Here is a 23,546-nt window from a genome sequence, read left to right as displayed (position 1 = left end):
GTGTTTTGGAGGGAAATCCTCCTGTGTGTGCACAGAGCTCTGCAGGGAAGATGGCTGCTGTGCCTGCAGGACTGCACTCTGCTGGGACTGAGGACTCTGATACCAGGAACCCTGTGACTGTGGACTCTGATACCTGGAACCCTGTGACTGAGGACTCTGATACCAGGAACCCTGTGACTGTGGACTCTGCTGGGGGGAAGGTAAAGGGGGGATCTGAGACTATTGCTGGACAACCTCTGCTGATGGCTGCAAATGCAGCAGAAAATGGTGGGAGGGAAATTGTCAGCAGCACTCTGAAAGGTGTTGCTGAAACCCAGGGGAGAGTGACCAGGAGTGGAAGGCTTTTGCCTAAGAGGAGTATGTTGGGGGAGGGGGAGACAGGAGCATCTGGTGTGAGTGAGTCTGCTGGGAGCAGTAGTGCCACGAGTGAAAGGAAACATATGGATGATAAGAGTGCTTGCAATGCTGGAAAGGGGAATGCCTGTGTGTTGGTGGATGGAGGGACTGCTGCTGCCTCTGATGGTGGTCTGCAGAGCGGGGGCTCTGAGGTTCCTGCAACCAATGGGCGGGGTGCAGCTTTAAGGTCCACTACATCTAATGCTGCAAATAAGACCTATGCTGGGGCTCTGGCTGGGAGGAGGGGGTCACATCATGTTGTCAGCTCTGGGGGGAGATCTGCTGCAGGCCTGCCATCTGCACCCCTGTCCTTCAGGAGGAGGAATTTGGTGCAGCTCAGATGGGAAGGTGGGGGTGCTCCCCCGGTCAGGATGTCGGTGGTGGACAGGATTTTGGAGATGGGGTTTAGGGCGGATGACATCTTCGCCTTGATCAGCCCTGTAGGATCCTATGAATATGATCTGTCCTTTGTGCGCCCCGAGTCTCTGGATATATTCTGGGAGAAGTATGAACACATGTATAAGGGTCTGCCGGAGTGGAGGGGACTCGTCCCAAAGGTGGTCTCACGCCAACCTCTAGTGAAGACGGTCACCATTATAGTACGGAATGAGTCAATTCCTTCGGCTGACTTGGCTGTCTGGCTGAGGAGATTTGGGGAGCTACTTGCACCCCTGGGGAAGATTGTGGATGAGAGAGGGATATGGACTGGTGGGTGGTCGGTGCAGATGAGGTTGTATGTGTGTGGGAATGTGGTCCAGCATCTGCCCTCCTCAGCCTTCATTGGGAAGGACAGGATTGTGGTGTTCTACCCTGGACAGCCCAAGCTCTGCAATAAGTGCGGTTCTCGGGGTCACTTCGCCTCCTCATGCCCAGAGATGAAGTGCTCCCTATGTCAGGATCTGGGGCATCTGGTTCTCGGGGTCACTTGGCCTCCTCATGCCCAGAGATGAAGTGCTCTCTATGTCAGGATCTGGGGCACCTGGCTAAGGATTGTAATATCATCAGGTGCAATCTGTGTGATAAGGTTGGCCATTCGTACAACCGGTGCCCTGAGGTCATGCACAACCAGTCAGCTTTGGTGGAAGAGTTTTTTCGTCTGGACATGGAGGAGGCAGAGGAGAGGGAGGCTGTGCCAGGGGTCCCCAATGTCTCTGTCCCTGTGGTCCCAGTGTCTGATGGTCCCTCTAATGTGTCATCTCCTTGTGTTGTGCCCCCTGAGTCAGTGTCCGTGGATGTTGTGTCTGATCCTCCTGTGTCAGTTTCCCCAGAGGTAGTGGGGGCTGTGGAGGGAACTGGACCAATGTGTATGGTTGCACCGACCCCCCCCTCCCCGGCGTCGGAGGGTCAGAGCGCGTGAGGCGCTGGGGGGTGGAGTGAATGATGGTGGGGGTATTGGGGTGAAGGTTGGGGGGACTGCTGTGGTGAGTGGAGAGAGTGGGGTGGATGATGTTGGTGATGGTGGAAGGGAAGGGGAGGGGGCTTTGCGGTCCAATTTATCAAATGATGATATGGAGTGGTTGGAGGCAAAAAGGAAGTCTGGGAAGAAGAAGCGGAAGAAGGATGTGCCTGTACCTGACCCTGGGAGGGTGGAGGTGTCAAACACATTTGAAGTGTTATCTGAGGTGGAGGATGAGGGATCTTCAGGGGATGAGTCTCTGGTTTCCATGGAGGAGGAAACACAGAGGACTATGAAGCGTGTAGGGTCTCCAAGTAGGGGGGGGGGTAAGCAGGCTAAGAAACGGGTACCTCGATCATCCTGATGGCGGTTCCCACTCCTTTGAAGGTGGCGACCATTAATGTCGCCAGCATAAAATCAGTAAGCGCTCGTAACATGGCCTTATTTTTGCTCAGCAGGTTTGATGCTGACATTTTCTTTTTGCAAGAGACCAGGTTGTCCAGTTTGGGGGATGTTCATATGGCGAAGAAGGAGTGGAGGCGCGGCCCCTCCTTCTGGTCTCTTGCGGCCGAGCCTTACACTGGAGTTGCGGTACTTTTTTCCGGCATGGTAACCTGTCGGCGGATTATTGAGGTAGAAATGGGGAGATGCATGGTCTTAGACGTCTCCATGGGGGGGCAGGACCTGCGCCTGATTAACATCTATGGGCCCCAGACAAAATGGGACAGGAAATGCCTCTTCATGAAGATCAAGCCTTTCCTTTTTACAGCCCAGCAAGTTGTCTTCGGTGGTGACTTTAACACCGTCACTAGGACTAAGGACAGGAGAGGGACCGGAGTCAGGCTGGACTGTGACGGGTTTTTTTTAAACAAAATCGCTAGAGAGGCAGGTCTGGTTGATGTGCACATTCATTGCTGCCCAGACGACACGGGATTCACTTTTCAGAGAGGTTCCAGTCAGAGTAGAATAGATAGGTTTTTTTTAAAGGGGAACTCCGCCTTCTCGGCACCAGTGTGTCAGGCGGTAGAGTTTTCCGATCACTGTATTCTGTCTGTGACTCTGAGTGGCCCCGATACACCACCTAAGGGGAGGGGTACCTGGAAGCTGAATTCGGCACTCCTGGACGATGAGAAGGTGAGTCAATCCTTTGAGGATTTTTTTCAGGCACAGGTATCAATCATGGACGTTTGCAGCAGTAAGTCCGAGTGGTGGGAGCTTACAAAACGAAGGATCGTTGGGTTTTTCAAGGCCATAGGAAGGAATAAACAGCTTGATAAGTATGTCACCTACCAGCGTCTGCGGAGGAAGCTCGATCGGCTTGTCTCGAATAATGGAGATCCAGAAGCGATCTCTGAGGTTAAACTCTTGCTCAGGCAGTGTCAATATGACAGGCATGCCTCTTTGGTTCTGGAAAGGGATTATGGGAAATATCACTCGCCCGACCCTTACCAGAACTGCAAACAAGGTAGAGCAGTTAAGTCAGTTGTAGGCCTGGTTGACAGTACGGGTTCCCTGACAAAGTCCAAGTCAGGGATCCTGGAAACCTCCAGGTCATATTATGCTGACCTCCTGGGTAGGAGGGACCTCGATCGGGCGAGCATGTTGGGTTTTCTGGACTCTACTCCAGGACTGGGAAATGGCAGTTCTCTTGTGAGTTTGACAGAGGACATCACGGCAGATGAGGTGGTGAAAGCTATTGATCAGCTTGCCATGAAGAAGTCGCCTGGGCCAGACGGATTGACAGCCGAGTTTTATAAGCACTTTAAGGTGACTCTGGCCCCATTTTTGGTGGAGGTGTTTAATGGCTGTCTGAGAGAGGGTTCGCTCTCTCCCTCCATGCGACAATCTGCAGTGATTCTTCTGTCAAAGGGTAAGGATTCCTCGAGAATTGAGAATTGGCGGCCCATTAGCCTTCTCAATGTTGATAGGAAGATATTGGCAAATATTATTTTCTGGCGTTTATCATCTGTTGCGGGCAATTTACTTTCTCGCCATCAGCACTGTTCGGTTCAGGGAAGAAGCACTTTTTCAGCGGTGTTAGCTGAAGGAGGCCCTGGAGGGGTGCAGGGCTGCAGGCTGGGGAAAGTTCCTGCTGGCATTGGATCAGGCCAAAGCTTTTGATCGAGTCAATCATGAGTACCTATGGCTGCTTCTTGGCAAGTATGGCCTGGAGGGGGGCTTTATCGATTGGCTAAAGACCTTATACAGAGGGGCTGAAAGCTTCATGCTTGTGAATGGTTGGATTGGACGACCCTTTGAGGTTGGCTCAGGTGTGCGTCAGGGGTGTCCTTTGAGTCCTCTGCTATATGCGTTTGTAATCGATCCCTTCATTCGGAGGTTAGAGAGCGGACCGTTGTGTGGAGTTCCTTTGGGCATTCCTGGGGAGCCCCCTCTGAGGGTCGTGGCCTATGCTGATGACGTGTCTGTTTTCATTTCCGGGACGCAGGAGGTGGAGGAGGTGGTCTCGGTGATGGAACAGTATGCTGAGGCATCTGGCTCAAAGATCAATCAGGATAAGAGTGAGGTTTTCTGGATGGGAGAGGAAGGCGAAGGCTTTACCCTTCCGGACGCCTTCCCAGAGCCCCAGCAGGAAATTTAAAGTATTAGGCATCAGATTTGGTCCCGGTGATTACGGCCTTGCAAATTGGGTAAGCAGGCTACAAGATGCCGATGCCAAGGTGGCCAGCTGGAAGGATTGGAAACTCTCTTACAGGGAAAGGATTGACCTGATTAAAACTTACCTGATCCCGGTATTTCTGTATGTCAGCTTTGTCTGTGTTTTGCCAGTGTCTCTCTATGCGAGGATCTACAGTTGTTTCTTCCAGCTGTTATGGGGGCACAAACTGAACCTCATTAAGAGGTCTGTAACCTACCTTCCCAGGCGGATGGGTGGCCTAGGTATGGTCAACCCGGTGGTTTTCTTTTCTCTGATGTTTTTGAAACATAATTTTGGTAGCATGCTGGCAGAGGAACCGCCTGGGTGGGTTGGTATTTTTCAGTCCTGGTTTAGGCCTTTTCTACGGAGCTGGGAGAATGGTGGGCCAGTGAAAAGCCTGAGGGTCCAACATGGTAAGCTCCCGGCTTATGTTGCCCCGTGTCTGAAAATGCTTCGGCAATGGCGAGTGACGGCGGAGGAAATTAAATCTCTTCCTAGGAAGGCCCTGGAGAGGAGGGTTGTTGAATCTGCCTTTAGCGATCCATTGGCCTTGAGGGATTGCCCAGGCCCGGTTATGAGGGAGGGTCTGCGTTTGATGAATCTGGAGAGAATCCCTTTAAAGTTTCGGGATTTGGCCTGGCTCTCGTTCCATGGCAGACTCTATGTGAAGGGCAACCTGAAGCATCGCTCTGCGGAGAACCGTGGTTGTCCAAGAGTGGAGTGCGGTGGAGTGGAGGAGACGATGGACCATTTCTTGCTTCAGTGCCCCTTCAATATAGAAGTCTACAAGCGGGTGGGTGGGGCTCTGGGGATCCCTTTCCTTTCCCGCTTGAGTTACGCGGAGTGGTCTTACGGAGCCTTTCAGACTCACTGGGATTTTGAGACACTTTTTCTAGTTAGCTTAGTAGTCCGTTACTACACGTGGAATGCACGGTGTCAGGTTTCCATTCGCAAAAAAGTCCTTCCTGTCGAGGTGGTGGTGAACAGCATTCTGGGTGAGGTTGGGAAGATTCGGGGTCTTGAGAAGGACAGGTGGCGGCCGGGAGCCTGGACAAAGGCGTGGAGGAATGTCAGGTCCCCGTAGCTGCTGTCTGTCAGTCTCTGGGGGCGTGGCTTCTCTTTCTGTCCTTTCACGTCCCCTAGATTTTGTAACATCAGATTTTTGAAGAAAGGCTGCATGCATGGGATTGATGTATGGGATGAATGTGTGGGATGAATGTATGGGGTGAATGTATGGGATGAATGTGTGGGATGAATGTGTGGAATGAATGTATGGGATGAATGTGTGGGATGAATGTATGGGATGAATGTGTGGGATCAATGTATGGGGTTAATGTTTAATTGTTTCTTAGCCTGAGGGGGGGTTTAGGTGACGGTCAGGATTTGTTATTTTGCTGAAGTAAGCTGGTTTTGTTTAGTTATACATATTTTATTCTGTATATATGTAAATATGATTTTTATGATGTTTTTTGTTTGCAAGATTTTAATAAACAAAAAATTTACACTCTAATGTCCCCTCCCCCACAGTCCCATCAGTCTCTGCACCAGAGGAGCTTACACTCTAGTATTTTAGACGTAACAACATTTTGTTGGAAGTCAGGTAACTTACAGATATGTTTTATATTGTGATAGGCACCTGGAGGATATCATGGGAAATATATGAATACTCCATGCAGTGTCCCTGTTGGATGTTGATCCCAGGGCCCCGGTGCCGGCTGCCATTCCTCAGCTGTATTGATATGCACTGTGCCAGTGACAAGCCTATAATAGGGTGACTGAGGGACAGGAGACACTGGAGAGTAAAACACACATCTCTGGCCTCAGCAATCCAACATTTTACATTGTGTTAGAGAACTTTCAAGCTCCGGCAGAAAACTGGCCAACAATTATACAGTGGGAGGATCTACCTAATACTCCATGCAGGTCATATCTCACACTACACACTCCATGTGGATCTAACAGTCCCGATCTGAGTAACCTCCTTCACCGTCCCGAGTGTCGCTTACCTTGTGCCAGGTGACAGTCGGCTGGGGGCGTCCGGTGACCTTGAAGGAGAACCGTCCGGTCTGACCCACCGTCACCACACTACGACTGGGCTTTGTAACAAATTTCGGGGGGCTCTCACCCCAAATGCTGGGACGGTTTTCTATCTGGGGGACCCCAAATGGGCTTCTGCAAAGAGAAATAGAAGAAGGAGAAGAAGAAGAAGAAGGAGAGGTCACCTGCCAGGCTGCCACCAGATGCACAACTGTCCATAGTAGGTATGACAAGCACAATCATCTAGTGACTCCTACTGTGCCCCCCCCCCCCCCATTCCAGTGCCCCCCAAAGTGTCCTGTGCCATCTAGTGACTCTTAGTGTGCCATGTGTCCCCAGACTTCTGGTCCCCCCAGAGTATCCTGTGCCATCTAGTGACTCCTAGTGTGCCCCCCCCCCCCCGATTCCAGTTCCCCCCAGAGTATCCTGTGCCATCTAGTGGCTCCTAGTGTGCCGTGTGCCCCCCCCCCCCCCGACTCCAGTGCCCCCCAGAGTATCCTGTGCCATCTAGTGACTCCTAATGTGCCCCCCCTGATTCCAGTGCTCCCCAGAGTATCCTGTGCAATCTAGTGACTCCTAGTGTGCCCCCCCCGATTCCAGTTCCCCCCAGAGTATCCTGTGCAATCTAGTGGCTCCTAGTGTGCAGTGTGCCTCCCCCCCAACTCCAGTGCCCCCCAGAGTATCCTGTGCCATATACTGGCTCCTAGTGTACTGTGTGCCTCCAGATTCCAGTGCCCCCCAGAGTATCCTGTGCAATCTAGTGACTTCTAGTGTGCAGTGTGCCCCCCCGCCCCCCGACTCTAGTGCCCCTCAAAGTATCCTGTGCAATCATGAACTTCTAGTGTGCCATGTGTCCCCCGTCTCCTGGTCCCCCCAGAGTATCCTGTGTCATCTAATGACTCTTAGTGTACCGTGTGTCCCCTGACTTCTGGTCCTCCCAGAGTATCCTGTGCAATCTAGTGACTCCTAGTGTGCCGTGTGCCCCCCTACTCCAGTGACCCCCAGAATATCCTGTGCTGTGTGCCCCCCCCCCCTGACTCCAGTGCCCCCCAGAGTCTCCTGTGCAATCTAGTGACTCCTAGTGTACCATGTGCCCCGCTGACTCCAGTGCCCCCCAAAGTGTCCTGTGCAATCTAGTGGCTCCTAGGGTGCTGTGTGCCCCCCCTGACTCCTGTATCCCCCCCCCACAGAGTATCCTGTGCCATCTAGTGACTCCTAGTGTGCCATGTGCCCCCCTAACTCCAGTGCCCCCCAAAGTATCCTATGCCATCTAGTGATTCCTAGTGTGCTGTGTGTCCCCCCTTCATGACTCCTGTGCCCTCCAAAGTATCCTGTGTCACCTAGCTAGTCCTAGTGTGCCGTATGCCCCCCTGACTCCAGTGCCCCCCAGAGTATCCTGTGTCACCTAGCTAGTCCTAGTGTGCCGTATGCCCCCCTGACTCCAGTGCCCCCCAGAGTATCCTGTGTCACCTAGTGACTCCTAATGCATCCTGCACACCTCTGTGACCTCAAATGTAACCCAGTGCATCCTTTATCCTATAATGACTCCATTACAACCCCTCCCCCCCATCACTCCAAGCACACCCCAAAGCATCTAGATCATTTAATGACTCCAAGTGCATCTCTGTAAGCCCCCATCACTTCAAGTGCCCCCCCCCCCAAGCATCCTGTATCATCTAGTGACTCTAACCGTACCCACATGTGCCCCTGTGACTCCCAGTTTAACCCAGTGCACCCCGTGTCATCTACTGACTCTTAGTGTATCCCAGTGCAACCTTCTGACTCCACTGCACCCCAGAGCATCCTGTTCCATCTAGTGACTTCAGGCAACCCCAAAGGATCCCATGTCATCTAGTGACTCCAGCGTATCCCTCTACACCCTGTGCTCCCCATGTCTCTATCACCCTCTAATACTCTTCTACATCCTCTGGACAGCTCTTCTCCCAGAGGATACTGATCCCCCTCTATGACACCAAGTGAAGAATTGTGAACCAATCCTGCTCCATGCGCTTTAGATTCATTTTTCCATCCACCTTCAAACATGAACTCTGTAATAAATTTCAGTCGTCTGACCCAGTGGGCACAAAATACGGCCAACAATCTCCCAGACTTCTGGGCTCTCCCCCCTGTGGTTATTGGTTAGGCTGTGAGCCCCGGAGCCACATCTCATATCTATCACCAGCGTAGGGGGTGTGGCAGCCAACCATGGAGCCAATACCAGCCAATCACAATACAGTTCCAGAATAAAGAAGTAAATGAAATGTATTGTATAGAGATGCCAACAGGGACCCAATCCAGCAGAGGAAGAGCCAGAGAGCGGCCATGTTTGACAGGCGTCAGGCGGTCCCTGGGATTATGGCGCTGGCACGGCGCTCTGCGTTAATATGGTTGGGATGTTTTTATTGGAAGGTTGGACGGGGATGGGGCCAAGGGAAACAGCCGAGAAGTGAGCAGGGAGACGAAAGACTTAGCGATTGTTAATCTACAACGTCTCACCCGGGGCTGCGGGAGATGGATGGCAGGGCATACCGCGGCACGGCGCTACCTGTAAAATAAAATGAGAAACGTCAGATACATGAAATTATATCAGACATATAGAACAGAATATACAGAATACAGATATGAATCACTGCGCTGATCACACAGACCATGGAGATAATTCTACTCTGGGCTTATACAATGTAGATGAATACAAGAATGATAGAATGTACATGAATACAAGAATGATACAATGTAGATGAATACAAGAATGATAGAATGTAGATGAATACAAGAATGACAGAATGAAGATGAATACAAGAATGATACAATGTAGAGGAATACAAGAATGATAGAATGTAGATGAATACAAGAATGATACAATGTAGAGGAATACAAGAATGATACAATGTAGATGAATACAAGAATGATAGAATGTACATGAATACAAGAATGATACAATGTAGATGAATACAAGAATGATAGAATGTAGAGGAATACAAGAATGATACAATGTAGATGAATACAAGAATGATAGAATGTACATGAATACAAGAATGATACAATGTAGATGAATACAAGAATGATAGAATGTACATGAATACAAGAATGAGAGAATGTAGAGGAATACAAGAATGATACAATGTAGATGAATACAAGAATGATAGAATGTAGATGAATACAAGAATGATACAATGTAGAGGAATACAAGAATGATACAATGTAGATGAATACAAGAATGAGAGAATGAAGATGAATACAAGAATGATACAATGTAGATGAATACAAGAATGAGAGAATGTACATGAATACAAGAATGATAGAATGTAGATGAATACAAGAATGAGAGAATGAAGATGAATACAAGAATGATACAATGTAGATGAATACAAGAATGATAGAATGTAGATGAATACAAGAATGATAGAATGTAGATGAATACAAGAATGAGAGAATGTACATGAATACAAGAATGATAGAATGTAGATGAATACAAGAATGATAGAATGTAGATGAATACAAGAATGATAGAATGTAGATGAATACAAGAATGAGAGAATGTACATGAATACAAGAATGATAGAATGTAGATGAATACAAGAATGAGAGAATGAAGATGAATACAAGAATGATACAATGTAGATGAATACAAGAATGAGAGAATGAAGATGAATACAAGAATGATACAATGTAGATGAATACAAGAATGATAGAATGTAGATGAATACAAGAATGATACAATGTAGATGAATACAAGAATGATAGAATGTAGATAAATGCAAGAATGATAGAATGTAGATGAATACAAGAATGATAGAATGTAGATGAATACAAGAATGATAGAATGTAGATAAATGCAAGAATGATACAATGTAGATGGATACAAAAATGATAAAATGTAGATGAATACAAGAATGATAGAATGTAGATGAATACAAGAATGAGAGAATGTACATGAATACAAGAATGAGAGAATGAAGATGAATACAAGAATGATACAATGTAGATGAATACAAGAATGAGAGAATGTACATGAATACAAGAATGATAGAATGTAGATGAATGCAAGAATGAGAGAATGTAGATGAATACAAGAATGATAGAATGTAGGTGAATACAAGAATGATAGAATGTAGATGAATACAAGAATGATAGAATGTACATGAATACAAGAATGATAGAATGTAGATGAATACAAGAATGATAGAATGTAGGTGAATACAAGAATGATAGAATGTAGATAAATACAAGAATGAGAGAATGTAGATGAATACAAGAATGATAGAATGTAGGTGAATACAAGAATGATAGAATGTAGATGAATACAAGAATGATAGAATGTAGAGGAATACAAGAATGAGAGAATGTAGATGAATACAAGAATGATAGAATGTAGATGAATGCAAGAATGATAGAATGTAGAGGAATACAAGAATGAGAGAATGTAGATGAATACAAGAATGATAGAATGTAGATGAATACATGAATGATACAATGTAGATGAATACAAGAATGAGAGAATGTACATGAATACAAGAATGATACAATGTAGATGAATACAAGAATGAGAGAATGAAGATGAATACAAGAATGATACAATGTAGATGAATACAAGAATGAGAGAATGTACATGAATACAAGAATGATAGAATGTAGATGAATACAAGAATGAGAGAATGAAGATGAATACAAGAATGATACAATGTAGATGAATACAAGAATGATAGAATGTAGATGAATACAAGAATGATAGAATGTACATGAATACAAGAATGATAGAATGTAGATGAATACAAGAATGAGAGAATGTAGATGAATACAAGAATGATACAATGTAGATGAATACAAGAATGAGAGAATGTAGATGAATACAAGAATGATAGAATGTAGATGAATACAAGAATGATACAATGTAGATGAATACAAGAATGATACAATGTAGATGAATACAAGAATGATACAATGTAGATGAATACAAGAATGATACAATGTAGATGAATACAAGAATGATAGAATGTAGATAAATGCAAGAATGATACAATGTAGATGAATACAAGAATGATAAAATGTAGATGAATACAAGAATGATACAATGTAGATGAATACAAGAATGATAGAATGTAGATGAATACAAGAATGAGAGAATGAAGATGAATACAAGAATGATACAATGTAGATGAATACAAGAATGAGAGAATGTACATGAATACAAGAATGATACAATGTAGATGAATACAAGAATGAGAGAATGAAGATGAATACAAGAATGATACAATGTAGATGAATACAAGAATGAGAGAATGTAGATGAATACAAGAATGATAGAATGTACATGAATACAAGAATGATAGAATGTAGATGAATACAAGAATGATACAATGTAGATGAATACAAGAATGATAGAATGTAGATGAATACAAGAATGATAGAATGTACATGAATACAAGAATGATAGAATGTAGATGAATACAAGAATGAGAGAATGTAGATGAATACAAGAATGATAGAATGTAGATAAATGCAAGAATGATACAATGTAGATGAATACAAGAATGATAGAATGTAGATGAATACAAGAATGATAGAATGTAGATGAATACAAGAATGATAGAATGTAGATGAATACAAGAATGATAGAATGTAGATAAATGCAAGAATGATACAATGTAGATGAATACAAGAATGATAAAATGTAGATGAATACAAGAATGAGAGAATGTAGATAAATGCAAGAATGATAAAATGTAGATGAATACAAGAATGATAGAATGTAGATAAATACAAGAATGAGAGAATGTAGATGAATACAAGAATGAGAGAATGAAGATGAATACAAGAATGAGAGAATGTAGATGAATACAAGAATGAGAGAATGAAGATGAATACAAGAATGAGAGAATGTAGATGAATACAAGAATGATAGAATGTAGATGAATACAAGAATGAGAGAATGAAGATGAATACAAGAATGAGAGAATGTACATGAATACAAGAATGATACAATGTAGATGAATACAAGAATGATAGAATGTAGATAAATGCAAGAATGATACAATGTAGATGAATACAAGAATGATACAATGTAGATGAATACAAGAATGATAGAATGTAGATGAATACATGAATGATACAATGTAGATGAATACAAGAATGATAGAATGTACATGAATACAAGAATGATACAATGTAGATGAATACAAGAATGAGAGAATGTACATGAATACAAGAATGATACAATGTAGATGAATACAAGAATGAGAGAATGAAGATGAATACAAGAATGATACAATGTAGATGAATACAAGAATGAGAGAATGTACATGAATACAAGAATGATAGAATGTAGATGAATACAAGAATGAGAGAATGTACATGAATACAAGAATGATAGAATGTAGATGAATACAAGAATGATACAATGTAGATGAATACAAGAATGATAGAATGTAGATGAATACAAGAATGATAGAATGTAGATGAATACAAGAATGATAGAATGTAGATGAATACAAGAATGATAGAATGTAGATGAATACAAGAATGATAGAATGTAGATAAATGCAAGAATGATACAATGTAGATGAATACAAGAATGAGAGAATGTAGATAAATGCAAGAATGATAAAATGTAGATGAATACAAGAATGATAGAATGTAGATAAATACAAGAATGAGAGAATGTAGATGAATACAAGAATGATACAATGTAGATGAATACAAGAATGAGAGAATGAAGATGAATACAAGAATGAGAGAATGAAGATGAATACAAGAATAATACAATGTAGATGAATACAAGAATGAGAGAATGTAGATGAATACAAGAATGATACAATGTAGATGAATACAAGAATGATAGAATGTACATGAATACAAGAATGATACAATGTAGATGAATACAAGAATGAGAGAATGTACATGAATACAAGAATGATACAATGTAGATGAATACAAGAATGAGAGAATGAATATGAATACAAGAATGATACAATGTAGATGAATACAAGAATGAGAGAATGTACATGAATACAAGAATGAGAGAATGTAGATGAATACATGAATGATACAATGTAGATGAATACAAGAATGATAGAATGTAGATGAATACAAGAATGATACAATGTAGATGAATACAAGAATGATAAAATGTAGATGAATACAAGAATGATACAATGTAGATGAATACAAGAATGATAGAATGTAGATGAATACAAGAATGAGAGAATGAAGATGAATACAAGAATGATACAATGTAGATGAATACAAGAATGAGAGAATGTACATGAATACAAGAATGAGAGAATGTAGATGAATACATGAATGATACAATGTAGATGAATACAAGAATGAGAGAATGAAGATGAATACAAGAATGATACAATGTAGATGAACACAAGAATGAGAGAATGTACATGAATACAAGAATGATACAATGTAGATGAATACAAGAATGAGAGAATGAAGATGAATACAAGAATGATACAATGTAGATGAACACAAGAATGAGAGAATGTACATGAATACAAGAATGATAGAATGTAGATGAATACAAGAATGAGAGAATGAAGATGAATACAAGAATGATAGAATGTAGATGAATACAAGAATGAGAGAATGTAGATGAATACATGAATGATACAATGTAGATGAATACAAGAATGAGAGAATGAAGATGAATAGAAGAATGATACAATGTAGATGAATACAAGAATGAGAGAATGAATATGAATAGAAGAATGATAGAATGTAGATGAATACAAGAATGATACAATGTAGATGAATACAAGAATGATACAATGTAGATGAATACAAGAATGATACAATGTAGATGAATACAAGAATGATACAATGTAGATGAATACAAGAATGATAGAATGTAGATAAATGCAAGAATGATACAATGTAGATGAATACAAGAATGATAAAATGTAGATGAATACAAGAATGATACAATGTAGATGAATACAAGAATGATACTATGTAGATGAATACAAGAATGAGAGAATGAAGATGAATACAAGAATGATACAATGTAGATGAATACAAGAATGAGAGAATGTAGATGAATACAAGAATGAGAGAATGTACATGAATACAAGAATGATAGAATGTAGATGAATACAAGAATGATACAATGTAGATGAATACAAGAATGATAGAATGTAGATGAATACAAGAATGATAGAATGTACATGAATACAAGAATGATAGAATGTAGATGAATACAAGAATGAGAGAATGTAGATGAATACAAGAATGATAGAATGTAGATAAATGCAAGAATGATACAATGTAGATGAATACAAGAATGATAGAATGTAGATGAATACAAGAATGATAGAATGTAGATGAATACAAGAATGATAGAATGTAGATGAATACAAGAATGATAGAATGTAGATGAATACAAGAATGAGAGAATGTAGATAAATGCAAGAATGATAAAATGTAGATGAATACAAGAATGATACAATGTAGATGAATACAAGAATGAGAGAATGTAGATAAATGCAAGAATGATAAAATGTAGATGAATACAAGAATGATACAATGTAGATGAATACAAGAATGATAAAATGTAGATGAATACAAGAATGAGAGAATGTAGATAAATGCAAGAATGATAAAATGTAGATGAATACAAGAATGATACAATGTAGATGAATACAAGAATGATAGAATGTAGATAAATACAAGAATGAGAGAATGTACATGAATACAAGAATGATAGAATGTAGATGAATACAAGAATGATACAATGTAGATGAATACAAGAATGAGAGAATGTACATGAATACAAGAATGATAGAATGTAGATGAATACAAGAATGAGAGAATGTAGATGAATACAAGAATGATAGAATGTAGATAAATGCAAGAATGATAAAATGTAGATGAATACAAGAATGATACAATGTAGATGAATACAAGAATGAGAGAATGTAGATAAATGCAAGAATGATAAAATGTAGATGAATACAAGAATGATACAATGTAGATGAATACAAGAATGATAAAATGTAGATGAATACAAGAATGATACAATGTAGATGAATACAAGAATGATAGAATGTAGATAAATACAAGAATGAGAGAATGTACATGAATACAAGAATGATAGAATGTAGATGAATACAAGAATGATACAATGTAGATGAATACAAGAATGAGAGAATGTACATGAATACAAGAATGATAGAATGTAGATGAATACAAGAATGAGAGAATGTAGATGAATACAAGAATGATAGAATGTAGATGAATACAAGAATGAGAGAATGTAGATGAATACAAGAATGATACAATGTAGATGAATACAAGAATGATACAATGTAGATGAATACAAGAATGATAGAATGTAGATGAATACAAGAATGATACAATGTAGATGAATACAAGAATGATAGAATGTAGATAAATGCAAGAATGATACAATGTAGATGAATACAAGAATGATACAATGTAGATGAATACAAGAATGATAGAATGTAGATGAATACATGAATGATACAATGTAGATGAATACAAGAATGATAGAATGTACATGAATACAAGAATGATACAATGTAGATGAATACAAGAATGAGAGAATGTACATGAATACAAGAATGATACAATGTAGATGAATACAAGAATGAGAGAATGAAGATGAATACAAGAATGATACAATGTAGATGAATACAAGAATGAGAGAATGTACATGAATACAAGAATGATAGAATGTAGATGAATACAAGAATGAGAGAATGTACATGAATACAAGAATGATACAATGTAGATGAATACAAGAATGATAGAATGTAGATGAATACAAGAATGATAGAATGTAGATGAATACAAGAATGATAGAATGTAGATGAATACAAGAATGATAGAATGTAGATGAATACAAGAATGATAGAATGTAGATAAATGCAAGAATGATACAATGTAGATGAATACAAGAATGATAAAATGTAGATGAATACAAGAATGAGAGAATGTAGATAAATGCAAGAATGATAAAATGTAGATGAATACAAGAATGATAGAATGTAGATAAATACAAGAATGAGAGAATGTAGATGAATACAAGAATGATACAATGTAGATGAATACAAGAATGAGAGAATGTACATGAATACAAGAATGAGAGAATGTAGATGAATACAAGAATGATAGAATGTAGATGAATACAAGAATGAGAGAATGAAGATGAATACAAGAATAATACAATGTAGATGAATACAAGAATGAGAGAATGTAGATGAATACAAGAATGATACAATGTAGATGAATACAAGAATGATAGAATGTACATGAATACAAGAATGATACAATGTAGATGAATACAAGAATGAGAGAATGAAGATGAATACAAGAATAATACAATGTAGATGAATACAAGAATGATAGAATGTAGATAAATGCAAGAATGATACAATGTAGATAAATGCAAGAATGATACAATGTACATGAATACAAGAATGATAGAATGTAGATGAATACAAGAATGATACAATGTAGATGAATACAAGAATGATACAATGTAGATGAATACAAGAATGATAGAATATAGATGAATACAAGAATGAGAGAATGAAGATGAATACAAGAATGATACAATGTAGATGAATACAAGAATGATAGAATGTACATGAATACAAGAATGATACAATGTAGATGAATACAAGAATGAGAGAATGAAGATGAATACAAGAATAATACAATGTAGATGAATACAAGAATGATAGAATGTACATAAATGCAAGAATGATACAATGTAGATAAATGCAAGAATGATACAATGTACATGAATACAAGAATGATAGAATGTAGATGAATACAAGAATGATAGAATGTAGATGAATACAAGAATGATAGAATGTAGATGAATACAAGAATGATAGAATGTAGGTGAATACAAGAATGATAGAATGTAGATGAATACAAGAATGATACAATGTAGATGAATGCAAGAATGAGAGAATGTAGATGAATACAAGAATGATAGAATGTAGGTGAATACAAGAATGATAGAATGTAGATGAATACAAGAATGATAGAATGTAGAGGAATACAAGAATGAGAGAATGTAGATGAATACAAGAATGATAGAATGTACATGAATACAAGAATGATAGAATGTAGATGAATACAAGAATGATAGAATGTAGATGAATACAAGAATGATAGAATGTAGATGAATACAAGAATGATAGAATGTACATGAATACAAGAATGATAGAATGTAGATGAATGCAAGAATGAGAGAATGTAGATGAATACAAGAATGATAGAATGTAGGTGAATACAAGAATGATAGAATGTAGATGAATACAAGAATGATAGAATGTAGATGAATACAAGAATGATAGAATGTAGGTGAATACAAGAATGATAGAATGTAGATAAATACAAGAATGAGAGAATGTAGATGAATACAAGAATGATAGAATGTAGGTGAATACAAGAATGATAGAATGTAGATGAATACAAGAATGATAGAATGTAGAGGAATACAAGAATGAGAGAATGTAGATGAATACAAGAATGATAGAATGTAGATGAATGCAAGAATGATAGAATGTAGAGGAATACAAGAATGAGAGAATGTAGATGAATACAAGAATGATAGAATGTAGATGAATACATGAATGATACAATGTAGATGAATACAAGAATGAGAGAATGTACATGAATACAAGAATGATACAATGTAGATGAATACAAGAATGAGAGAATGAAGATGAATACAAGAATGATACAATGTAGATGAATACAAGAATGAGAGAATGTACATGAATACAAGAATGATAGAATGTAGATGAATACAAGAATGAGAGAATGAAGATGAATACAAGAATGATACAATGTAGATGAATACAAGAATGATAGAATGTAGATGAATACAAGAATGATAGAATGTACATGAATACAAGAATGATAGAATGTAGATGAATACAAGAATGAGAGAATGTAGATGAATACAAGAATGATACAATGTAGATGAATACAAGAATGAGAGAATGTAGATGAATACAAGAATGATAGAATGTAGATGAATACAAGAATGATACAATGTAGATGAATACAAGAATGATACAATGTAGATGAATACAAGAATGAGAGAATGTACATGAATACAAGAATGATACAATGTAGATAAATGCAAGAATGATACAATGTAGATGAATACAAGAATGATACAATGTAGATGAATGCAAGAATGATACAATGTAGATGAATACAAGAATGATACAATGTAGATGAATACAAGAATGATACAATGTAGATGAATACAAGAATGATACAATGTAGATGAATACAAGAATGATACAATGTAGATGAATACAAGAATGATAGAATGTAGATAAATGCAAGAATGATACAATGTAGATGAATACAAGAATGATAGAATGTAGATGAATACAAGAATGATACAATGTAGATGAATACAAGAATGATAGAATGTAGATGAATACAAGAATGAGAGAATGAAGATGAATACAAGAATGATACAATGTAGATGAATACAAGAATGAGAGAATGTACATGAATACAAGAATGATACAATGTAGATGAATACAAGAATGAGAGAATGAAGATGAATACAAGAAAGATACAATGTAGATGAATACAAGAATGAGAGAATGTAGATGAATACAAGAAAGATACAATGTAGATGAATACAAGAATGAGAGAATGTAGATGAATACAAGAAAGATACAATGTAGATGAATACAAGAATGAGAGAATGTAGATGAATACAAGAATGATAGAATGTACATGAATACAAGAATGATAGAATGTAGATGAATACAAGAATGATACAATGTAGATGAATACAAGAATGATAGAATGTAGATGAATACAAGAATGATAGAATGTACATGAATACAAGAATGATAGAATGTAGATGAATACAAGAATGAGAGAATGTAGATGAATACAAGAATGATAGAATGTAGATGAATACAAGAATGATACAATGTAGATGAATACAAGAATGATAGAATGTAGATGAATACAAGAATGATAGAATGTAGATGAATACAAGAATGATAGAATGTAGATGAATACAAGAATGATAGAATGTAGATAAATGCAAGAATGATACAATGTAGATGAATACAAGAATGATAAAATGTAGATGAATACAAGAATGAGAGAATGTAGATAAATACAAGAATGAGAGAATGTAGATGAATACAAGAATGAGAGAATGAAGATGAATACAAGAATGAGAGAATGTAGATGAATACAAGAATGAGAGAATGAAGATGAATACAAGAATGAGAGAATGTAGATGAATACAAGAATGATAGAATGTAGATGAATACAAGAATGAGAGAATGAAGATGAATACAAGAATGAGAGAATGTACATGAATACAAGAATGATACAATGTAGATGAATACAAGAATGATAGAATGTAGATAAATGCAAGAATGATACAATGTAGATGAATACAAGAATGATACAATGTAGATGAATACAAGAATGATAGAATGTAGATGAATACAAGAATGATAGAATGTACATGAATACAAGAATGATACAATGTAGATGAATACAAGAATGAGAGAATGTACATGAATACAAGAATGATACAATGTAGATGAATACAAGAATGAGAGAATGAAGATGAATACAAGAATGATACAATGTAGATGAATACAAGAATGAGAGAATGTACATGAATACAAGAATGATAGAATGTAGATGAATACAAGAATGAGAGAATGTAGATGAATACAAGAATGATACAATGTAGATGAATACAAGAATGATAGAATGTAGATGAATACAAGAATGATAGAATGTAGATGAATACAAGAATGATAGAATGTAGATGAATACAAGAATGATAGAATGTAGATGAATACAAGAATGATAGAATGTAGATGAATACAAGAATGATAGAATGTAGATAAATGCAAGAATGATACAATGTAGATGAATACAAGAATGATAAAATGTAGATGAATACAAGAATGAGAGAATGTAGATAAATGCAAGAATGATAAAATGTAGATGAATACAAGAATGATAGAATGTAGATAAATGCAAGAATGAGAGAATGTAGATGAATACAAGAATGATACAATGTAGATGAATACAAGAATGAGAGAATGAAGATGAATACAAGAATGAGAGAATGAAGATGAATACAAGAATAATACAATGTAGATGAATACAAGAATGAGAGAATGTAGATGAATACAAGAATGATACAATGTAGATGAATACAAGAATGATAGAATGTACATGAATACAAGAATGATACAATGTAGATGAATACAAGAATGAGAGAATGTACATGAATACAAGAATGATACAATGTAGATGAATAAAAGAATGAGAGAATGAATATGAATACAAGAATGATACAATGTAGATGAATACAAGAATGAGAGAATGTACATGAATACAAGAATGATAGAATGTAGATGAATACAAGAATGATAGAATGTACATGAATACAAGAATGATAGAATGTAGATGAATACAAGAATGAGAGAATGTAGATGAATACAAGAATGATAGAATGTAGATGAATACAAGAATGATACAATGTAGATGAATACAAGAATGATACAATGTAGATGAATACAAGAATGAGAGAATGTACATGAATACAAGAATGATACAATGTAGATAAATGCAAGAATGATACAATGTAGATGAATACAAGAATGATACAATGTAGATGAATACAAGAATGATACAATGTAGATGAATACAAGAATGATACAATGTAGATGAATACAAGAATGATACAATGTAGATGAATACAAGAATGATACAATATAGATGAATACAAGAATGATAGAATGTAGATAAATGCAAGAATGATACAATGTAGATGAATACAAGAATGATAAAATGTAGATGAATACAAGAATGATACAATGTAGATGAATACAAGAATGATAGAATGTAGATGAATACAAGAATGAGAGAATGAAGATGAATACAAGAATGATACAATGTAGATGAATACAAGAATGAGAGAATGTACATGAATACAAGAATGATACAATGTAGATGAATACAAGAATGAGAGAATGAAGATGAATACAAGAATGATACAATGTAGATGAATACAAGAATGAGAGAATGTAGATGAATACAAGAATGATAGAATGTACATGAATACAAGAATGATAGAATGTAGATGAATACAAGAATGATACAATGTAGATGAATACAAGAATGATAGAATGTAGATGAATACAAGAATGATAGAATGTACATGAATACAAGAATGATAGAATGTAGATGAATACAAGAATGAGAGAATGTAGATGAATACAAGAATGATAGAATGTAGATAAATGCAAGAATGATAGAATGTAGATGAATACAAGAATGATACAATGTAGATGAATACAAGAATGATAGAATGTAGATGAATACAAGAATGATAGAATGTAGATGAATACAAGAATGATAGAATGTAGATGAATACAAGAATGATAGAATGTAGATAAATGCAAGAATGATAAAATGTAGATGAATACAAGAATGATAGAATGTAGATAAATACAAGAATGAGAGAATGTACATGAATACAAGAATGATAGAATGTAGATGAATACAAGAATGATACAATGTAGATGAATACAAGAATGAGAGAATGAAGATGAATACAAGAATGAGAGAATGTACATGAATACAAGAATGATAGAATGTAGATGAATACAAGAATGATAGAATGTAGATGAATACAAGAATGATAGAATGTAGATAAATGCAAGAATGATACAATGTAGATGAATACAAGAATGATAGAATGTAGATGAATACAAGAATGATAAAATGTAGATGAATACAAGAATGATAGAATGTAGATGAATACAAGAATGATACAATGTAGATGAATACAAGAATGATAGAATGTACATGAATACAAGAATGATACAATGTAGATGAATACAAGAATGAGAGAATGTACATGAATACAAGAATGATACAATGTAGATGAATACAAGAATGAGAGAATGAAGATGAATACAAGAATGATACAATGTAGATGAATACAAGAATGAGAGAATGTACATGAATACAAGAATGATAGAATGTAGATGAATACAAGAATGAGAGAATGTACATGAATACAAGAATGATAGAATGTAGATGAATACAAGAATGATACAATGTAGATGAATACAAGAATGATAGAATGTAGATGAATACAAGAATGATAGAATGTAGATGAATACAAGAATGATAGAATGTAGATGAATACAAGAATGATAGAATGTAGATGAATACAAGAATGATAGAATGTAGATAAATGCAAGAATGATACAATGTAGATGAATACAAGAATGATAAAATGTAGATGAATACAAGAATGAGAGAATGTAGATAAATGCAAGAATGATAAAATGTAGATGAATACAAGAATGATAGAATGTAGATAAATACAAGAATGAGAGAATGTAGATGAATACAAGAATGAGAGAATGAAGATGAATACAAGAATGAGAGAATGTAGATGAATAGAAGAATGAGAGAATGAAGATGAATACAAGAATGAGAGAATGTAGATGAATACAAGAATGATAGAATGTAGATGAATACAAGAATGAGAGAATGAAGATGAATACAAGAATGAGAGAATGTACATGAATACAAGAATGATACAATGTAGATGAATACAAGAATGATACAATGTAGATGAATACAAGAATGATAGAATGTAGATGAATACATGAATGATACAATGTACATGAATACAAGAATGATAGAATGTACATGAATACAAGAATGATACAATGTAGATGAATACAAGAATGAGAGAATGTACATGAATACAAGAATGATACAATGTAGATGAATACAAGAATGAGAGAATGAAGATGAATACAAGAATGATACAATGTAGATGAATACAAGAATGAGAGAATGTACATGAATACAAGAATGATAGAATGTAGATGAATACAAGAATGAGAGAATGTACATGAATACAAGAATGATAGAATGTAGATGAATACAAGAATGATACAATGTAGATGAATACAAGAATGATACAATGTAGATGAATACAAGAATGATAGAATGTAGATGAATACAAGAATGATAGAATGT

The 23,546-nt window shown here is 37.2% G+C and overlaps 1 protein-coding gene across 1 annotated transcript in view; it reads right to left on the bottom strand.

Annotated features, from left to right (window-relative positions):
• The window catches only part of LOC149449946 (myosin light chain kinase, smooth muscle-like), a gene marked incomplete at its 3' end in the record, with an annotated part of 381,689 nt that overhangs the window by 186,725 nt on the left and 171,418 nt on the right, over positions 1–23,546 (bottom strand). The window contains exons 4-5 of the mRNA XM_089692548.1: positions 8,982–9,030; positions 6,455–6,620 (exon numbers count right to left, since the gene is read on the bottom strand). Of these exons, the coding sequence (XP_089548674.1) occupies positions 6,455–6,620; positions 8,982–9,030 (215 nt within the window). The remainder of the gene's footprint in view (positions 1–6,454; positions 6,621–8,981; positions 9,031–23,546) is intronic.

This window comes from Staurois parvus, unplaced genomic scaffold (genome assembly GCF_062004578.1).
Source record: "Staurois parvus isolate SC_StPar_1 unplaced genomic scaffold, SC_StPar_1.0 ptg000593l, whole genome shotgun sequence".
Taxonomy (NCBI): domain Eukaryota; kingdom Metazoa; phylum Chordata; class Amphibia; order Anura; family Ranidae; genus Staurois; species Staurois parvus.
The sequence above is the reverse complement of the archived record's forward strand: the minus strand, read 5'-3'. Positions and strand labels throughout refer to the sequence as shown.